The sequence below is a fragment of the Nelumbo lutea genome, chromosome 3 (assembly GCF_056320005.1).
Source record: "Nelumbo lutea isolate HS-2025 chromosome 3, American lotus-T2T, whole genome shotgun sequence".
NCBI classification, from domain to species: Eukaryota; Viridiplantae; Streptophyta; class Magnoliopsida; order Proteales; family Nelumbonaceae; genus Nelumbo; species Nelumbo lutea.
Window position 1 is genome coordinate 45,096,458 of NC_142686.1, and position 8,115 is coordinate 45,104,572.

The window sequence follows — 8,115 nt, forward strand, 5'->3', positions numbered from 1 at the left end:
TGAAATAATTATGAATAAGGTATAAACACATAAAAAATACATTACAATCATACAAGGAGTCTAGAAATATACATGTATCATACACTAATTTTACTAATAATACATCAAATAGTGTTTAAGATTCCAATTTACTAAAAGTTCACTACAAGACACATTAAATTGTTGTTGGATCAATAAATTTGACAGATCATTAATAGATTCATCTTATAGTTTTTCCTTGCCATGAAAATCATTTAGAATATATAAAGTAAATTCTATTTAATTTTTAAATCTTTCTAAAAATAAAAAAAAAAATTATTTTTGACATAAATTATCATTACATCAATGAATTTAAAAGATAATTAGTAGATCCATTTATATATCGATCTTCCCTATAGTGAGAATCATTTAAAACATATAAAAAATCATTTATAATTTTTTTATAAGTAATTAGGATGACAATATATAAAAAATTGTCAAAAAATCAAAAGAATTAGTCTTTTTATACCTATGCGGTCACAAGCTATGATGGTGGTCAAAACAGCCACTATGATGTTTAGTTCTAGCTCAAGCTAAATAGCTAGCTATTCGAGCTTGACTACCAAGAAAGTATGAGGCTTGAGCTAGAGCTCAATATCGGTTTGAGCTAAAGACCTGAGCTCAAGTTCGGCTCAAGCCAAAAACTCGTAAGCTTGAATTCAGCTCAGCTCAAGCTCGATTATGAGATAAATGTTTTATAAAAATAAATAAAAAACTTATTTGATATTTAAAATTAAGAATTGCATATATACATTTATGTATAAACTCAATTAGGCTTTTAAGCTTTACAAACCAAGCTTTATTAAGCTAGAATCGACTTGATTAGCAAACGAGATTATAATTAAACTTAAACTTGACTCAAAACTCAATTTAAACCAAATTAAACCGAACTTTTCACCAACCAAACTCAAATAATTCGTAAAAAACTCAAGTCGGTCGTGGGCACCCCTAATTAATAGTCATGACTATTAACAGAAGACTTATCACTTTCCAACTTTTGTATATACCAAAGTTCAGCTCAGCTACCAACACGTGCCAACAACATTCCAATCATCCGCCATTATAGCGATACATTGGAAACATCCCTACTCATATATACCCACAGGTACCATATGCCCAGTATTAATATTTTAATGTATAATAAACTTCAAAGATCTACTTTCAAACTCTAAGCTTTCGTATCACTAATTTAATTAAGGCACAAATATAAAATAATTGCACCCATTAAACATTATAATGTTACTTTTCAATACTTAGTGATGATGATGCATCCAATAACAACATTTCAAATGGACTTGTGAAAGATCCGAAAAATTCAACAGTCTCATGGAATTTTATTTTATTTATTTGTAGAGCGATCGATGCCATTCAGAAATTCCTGACGCAAGATACTACTTTCAGAAAGGTGAAAATGTTACCATGAAAAGGTATTCAAACAAATTCTAGAAAACAAACGGTCAAAACCCTAATAGGTAAATTCTTTACCAGCGTTTGATTTGAAAGTGTCGCGGGCTAAGGGACACGCGGCCCAAATATACCCATAACTTGCATGTCCAGCATCGGAGCCCACTAGTTGGGTCCCAAAGAAAAAAGAAGAATATCATAATCACATCAAAGATCGGCATATTGAAAATTTAAATGATTCTAAACTATCTGATTGTTATGAACTTGATAACCATTTTAGGAGATGTGGGATCAATCATTTATTCCACATCATTTATTACTTACGTGGAATAAAATGATTGGTCCACAGCCGATTTATTCCACATCATATGTTTCCTGACAAATAAAGAGGAAAGATAAGGTAACACAACACGGGATAACCGTAACCCTCCCCATCTAGCTTTCTTCATTGAAATAAGCTCGTTAAATGTTAATGGCTTAATGCTGATTTTCATTTTTTCAATATACTCGGTGGAGTCCATTCCCTGGTCGGTTCTGACATCGTAGGCTCGGGACACGTGGCTAATTGAAAAAGCCCACACTTGACGTCCAACATTGCATGAGACACGTGTTGGGGCAATTGATCATAGCACTCGTACGATAAGGGCCTCTATGTAGTAATAGTTTATCTTTATCCTCGTCCTACACGCAAGCTCCACCTTGTATCTTTGATCTAATGTAGCCTACTGGGGGGCATGAGACAGGCGGCATTTCGTTTACATTTCAAACCGACATGAAGGGTCTTTTTGTAATCTCGCTAATCATGACCTTTTAGTTAGACACTGGTTAACTGGCACCGTTAAAAGTTACAATAGTACGACAAACGGAACGAATCGACGCTTTTTCCTTTTTTTTTTTTTTTTCCATTCATCGTGTAAGAAACGATGATCATTCCGTTTACATCGCTAATCATTCCGTTTAATAAATAAAAAAAGTACTTGCAGAGAAGCAGATTCCGTTAATTGATAGCCACCGTTAAAATATAGAGTGCATGGAGGGAAAAAGTACGATTTCTGATAGAGACTTACGGAGTGGGTGTTGGCTGAGAAGTGAGAAAGAGAGGTTGTTGGGCGGGTGACCGAGATGGACAGACGAGTAGAGGGAGTCGGATATAAATAGGGAGGGATTTGGGGACAAACAGAACGAGAAAACCAGTTCTTAGCCTTGTCGTGAGCTCTTCTGCTGCTTCTCTTGCTTTCTCTCTGCTTTCTCTCTTCTACTTGCGAAAATTTCATCGATCAGAGCCTTCCCAACAATAATTACCACTAATTGCATGGCCGCTACTTCACAATCTCGAGGAGTCGTCAGCTTCCGGAGGCGATTCATCAACCAGATCTGGACCGGCAGCTACCGAGACTCGCCGCAATATTCCTCGCCCCTAGCTTCTGCGTTCAGGTAAACTCTTTTATCCTACTTCTCACATAGCCACATGCATGCCATCGTTTACACTCCTACTTTCTAGTTATCGTTTCACTTTGATCAATCTCTGCTTATAAAGCGATTGTCCGAAGGTAGCTTTCCTGGAATCAGTTGCGAGAGCTTGTTCTTATTTCTAGTTCGTACTTTTAGGTTTTAATTCTTTTTTCCAACATTGTTGATCGATGATATTTCGTAAGCCCGTTCCTCGCGGGCTCCAAATCGTCCTCGTCACCATCTCAGTTCCATTTCCAGATGTAAGACAGGGAATAAGATCGATACAAATATTTTGGTCACGTGTCGAAATCGGTGGGCGTGAGGACAGCTGAGAAGCTCACCGCCTAACCGCTTCAATCTCAGCTTCAGTTCCTCAGCTACTCCCGGTGTCTTTTTATCTCTTTTTCAGTTTTTTGTCTTCTCCGAGTATTTTATTCTGTCCGTAGGGCCTGACGGTATTGATAACATGAGTTCGAGGGACCATTTCCGCAAGCTTCCGTTTCAAATCTCTTTTTGTAACGTCTGCTTTTCTTTCCGTTAAGTTTGTACTGTACTCTGTACGGTAGTTAGCGCCCTTCTTAGAGCTGTCCTGTCAGAATTCCTTCAGTCTAACGACAACGACGTGTCACGTATGGATGTTTATGCAATGATATCTACCTATGGTGTGGATGTATGCAGGAGGGGTGCGCACATTTCTGGATACGAATACGAGAAGAACATCGACGATCAGGTCAGTCCATCGGTAGTCCCCGACGATGTGATCCAGGCGCAGTCGGACAAGTACTGGGCTCCACACCCACATACTGGGGTGTTTGTACCCGCGACTGAGAACAAGGATAGGGCCGGTGGGGAAGGGGGTGGCTTCCAGGCCCCACCGGCGAATGGTGGCAATTCGGTGTTGGATCAGAAGTTCTGGTTCCGTTACCTAGAGGACGTGGAGAAACCTCAACAATTCTGAACTGGAAAAGGCTAATTAAGTTACTCGTGGGCCGTGGCTGAGGAGAGAATACCAGACCGTGACAGCTTCTGCATAGTAATATAATAGTAGGAAAGAGTCGTATATAGTAGGGTGGTCATATATCTATATCTATATATCTATATGTCAGATATATACATCCAATGTATTATAATATAATAAATAAGCAGTATAAATACGGTAGTCTCCTCAAGGTTTATACGAGTATGACATGTAGTTTTAATATGTTGGCATCTTTATATACAGATATGGTTTGTTTTAACTTGGAGGTACTTAATTTCAATACTCCTACTACTTTTTGCTACTTTGTGGTGCATGTTGTATATATGGATAGCTCTACTTGGATATATAATTCTCTAATCGTGAGACATGTATAGCTTCTCTATCCAGAGTTCTATGCATGAGAGAGAGAATACAAATCTATTCAAGGGGTTTAGCTTCAAAAGTTGAAGATGGTATCAAACCCTACTTCATCAAGCCTTATCGATAGTCTTCATTATAATTAATTTAATCGTCTTCATTTTAAGTTAATTAATTATAAGTTGATAAAGTTTCGCATGAAGGGTCCAGTGTTTAATACTCCAACTTTGATGTTCGCCTTCATTACAATTAATTAAATATTTGATGGGTTTGTGCTTGTCTATGTTATAAGTTCAATATTAAAGGGGTAAAGTATGGTTTTAGGTCAAGTGATGGATAATTGTCGCTAAGTTTTGATGCCTCAAGAAACTGTTTAGGCTCTGTTTGAAAAGAATATGAAATACAAATATGTTAAAAGCAAATATATATAAAAGAATATAAAATACAAAATATAAGAGAGAATATAAATATAAATATATACAAAATATAACGTTTTTCACTTTGCATATTTATATTTGTATTCCTTGGGCAAACATAAAAGGTCTAACCTAATTTGATCCAATATGAATTCAGTACAGATGAAAATCTGATAAATATTTTCAATAAATATTTCGGATTGGAATGGGTCTAATCCAATCTAATGAATATTTTAGACTGAAAATCTTTTATTCTAATTTAAGACTGTCTAATTTATTCAAATTAGTTATAATTCAGATTGTATATATCCAACCCAAAATTAGTTTACTCTTACTCTTATCTTTTATTAATTAGTTCACTCTTATATATTCTAAGACCTAGACCGAATATTAATTCAACTTACCCAGTCTAATATAAATCCATTTATCCATTACAAATGGATCAGCTCCAAATCAATCCAATAACAATAAGTCTAGATTGGTTGAACATGACCCAATATGCATGTCTTATTGAATTGTCCTAACCTGTTGAATTTGGTTTTTCATTAGGATGGGTTCAACCCAAACCTGGTCTATTAACGCCCTAAATCAAACCATCTAAAATTAAGCCCATATTCAAATTATTCCTTCGCTTATTCCCTCGACTAGGGTTTTTCATCTGTGTTTTTTTTTTTTTTTTAGGTCTTTTCATTCTACGCAAGAGCTTTCTACGGTCTTTAACAATGACAGATTACGTACGGATTTATGTAGGTAGACAGAAGTACAATGGAATAGTGCACGGTTTAGGCATTGATTCCCCAATAGAGGAGAGGTACCGTAAGGATGCTAAAGCTTGGGAATTTTTAAAAGAAAAAAGTTATGTGCTGGGTTTCGTGGGGCTATACTATAGGAATAGGAATTGGAACATGACATATATGGAGCTATAGTGACTTATCATGTGTTGTCTGTCCCATGGTCAGATAATGACGACCCACCATTGAATGGTCTAGCTTATTACATGTAATCACTTAGAAGCTTCTCATATAAAAGCGTTCTATTTGTGTAAAGCCCAAGGACTCTGGAATCTGAATACTTGGTGAAAAACGAAAAAGGAGAGATCTCATGAAGAATATGATGGTACAGTGTGACTACATCAGAATATAACCCAAAAACCATATGTAGCGGCCATAATGTGTCTAAAACCCAAGTCATCTTATCAACTTGTTGATATCAAAAAATTAAATAATTAGTTGAATGATGAAATCAATAGCTTTCTTTTCCTTGATTTAAATGATATTTTAATTTATTATTTTTCTAGGTTCGATTATGATGCCAAAATAAAAAACATGATACTGGAAAAACCCACAACTTATCAACCTGCATCATAAAAATATCAAAAAAATAATAACCAATCACATGAATTTTCATCAAAATTGGTCAAAGCCTTTTTCGGTATCATGCATGTATTTTCGGCATTATAGATTTTCCTTTTAATTGAAATTTTCTTAGTTTATTCCTGTGTGTATGTCTTTATTTATAGCCATTTAATAAATAAATAAATATATAATTTTAACAGTTTTTCTCCTGTTTATTCCTTGTACTCAGGGCCGAGCCAAATATATTGGTGGAGGTTCTTGCCCTCCCCCTTAAATTTTTTGTTAAAAACTATCATATATAGCTTAGTAAGTGGAGGCAAGGTAAAAAGCTAATAAAGTGGGTCTTTAGCCCCAAACAAAAATTGAACTGATGTCCTTCCCTCCTCCCCCTTATAATATATGTAACTGAATTCATGCGTGTAACAGTCGCTTTGGCCGAGTGGTTAAGGCGTGTGCCTGCTAAGTACATGGGGTTTCCCCGCGAGAGTTCGAATCTCTCAGGCGACGTTTTAATTTGTTTTATTTGCTTCAAGAAAATCCTTTCTGTCGTTTATTTTTTTGGACATCAGATAAAATGCTCGAAGTTGGAACACAACAAAAGAAAATTATTGAGCACGGACACAGAACCAAAACGGAATAAGATTCAAGGTTGCTGTTCTCTCTCTCTCTCTCTATATATATGAAGCTCTTTCTCCTTCAAAGTTTTCCTCAGAAATGTTCAACACTTCGACTTGTTTAGTTTCTTCCTACTGATCAGTTTCTCCCTGAGAGAGTATTTTTTCTGGTAGCCTGATGTAAATAGTCTTGTTTAGTGTACGATGGTCGTCTGTAGTCGATCTTTATGGTGTATGTTGCAATATCGTCTTCATCTACAAAAATTGCTGGTCTACTATGTATACTGATAAGAGAGTTAGAGATGATACAGATGAAGAGAAAGAATCAAAGAAGGGTATACATGCAAAGATAAAGATTTAGTTTCTATCATATAAGGGCAACTTTTATGGTTTAATATCACAAAAATACTGTTCATCTTCTTCTTCTTTCCCCTTGTTCATCAGAGCCGCCGCTCGCCACCACCTTACTCCACTGCCTCCGCCTCCAGCAACGTTGCCGGAGGTGGCCGGAGGCAGAGGTGGCGATGGCGGCACTAGTGGTTTCTCTATCCAACGCCACCACCTCCGTCCACCTCTACCTCCGCCTCAGGTGGCGACGTTGGACAGATAAACCACCAACGCTGCCGCTGCCACCTCTACCTCCGGCCATTTCCCACAATGTTGCCGGAGGCTAAGGCGGCGGGCAACGGCGGACGGTGGTCCAGATGAACCAATGACAAGAAGAAGAAGATAAACAGTATTTTTGCCTTTGATATTATTTTTAAAAAATTAAATCTATTTTTAAAATTATTTTAAATATATTACTTTTATTGATATTAAACTACCCCAAAGAGATTGTTAACCTTTTACATTGCCATCTCCGTAAGAGGTGAGGTGCACACTTTCCCTGAGAGGAATGGAGTCTGCGTTCTCTGCACCCATGGGTGCACTGGACGATTGCACCCGCCAATCACAAACGCCCACATCGGCGTGTTTAAAATTTATCAATGTTAACAGACGTTTAGTTGTTAGTTAAAAAATCCGGTTGATCCGGATACAAAAAGACGAAAAAGTTAAAACACATCCTCCCATACTTTCTTCCGCTAACCCCTAGCCCAGAAGCATCCACCTGTGACCGGCGATCTCACTGAACGCAGAAGCCACCCGCAGCGGATGTGGATGGGTGTCAGATCTCATCCTTTTTGCCTCTTATCTTTCATAACGCTGGGACCACGAAGCCAAAGCCCACCCGTGCGGTTCACTGGCAATGCCTCTCCAGTTCCATCGGCGTTGTGAATGCATAAGCCAAGTTCCAGTTCCAGTTCTACAACAACTCCTCACCAGTTCCACCGAGCGCACTGCAAATTACAATATGCCCCTCAATCATGTCTCTGTCTCTCTCTCCGTTTTGTAGGCCATTCTCCCCTAAATCCCATCCAGATTCACTCCAAATCAAATCTTCATCGTCAAATTGTCCGTCTGTCTCCTCTCTCTTTTATCCAATCTCCATCCACAACAGTCGTAACTCTCTCTCTCTCTCT

The 8,115-nt window shown here is 37.4% G+C and overlaps 1 protein-coding gene and 1 non-coding gene across 2 annotated transcripts; both read left to right on the top strand.

Moving 5' to 3' along the window:
• The first annotated feature begins 2,467 nt into the window (after positions 1–2,467).
• LOC148864648 (late embryogenesis abundant protein At5g17165-like) lies at positions 2,468–4,112 on the top strand. The gene is made up of 2 exons (XM_088974260.1): positions 2,468–2,856; positions 3,553–4,112. Exons 1-2 carry the CDS (start codon positions 2,735–2,737, stop codon positions 3,830–3,832), a joined length of 402 nt encoding a protein of 133 aa, XP_088830386.1. The 5' UTR covers positions 2,468–2,734; the 3' UTR covers positions 3,833–4,112.
• A 2,294-nt stretch (positions 4,113–6,406) lies between these two features.
• Positions 6,407–6,488, top strand: TRNAS-GCU (transfer RNA serine (anticodon GCU)). The gene has a single exon. It is a non-coding gene; the product is annotated as a tRNA-Ser (tRNA).
• Positions 6,489–8,115: the final 1,627 nt, after the last annotated feature.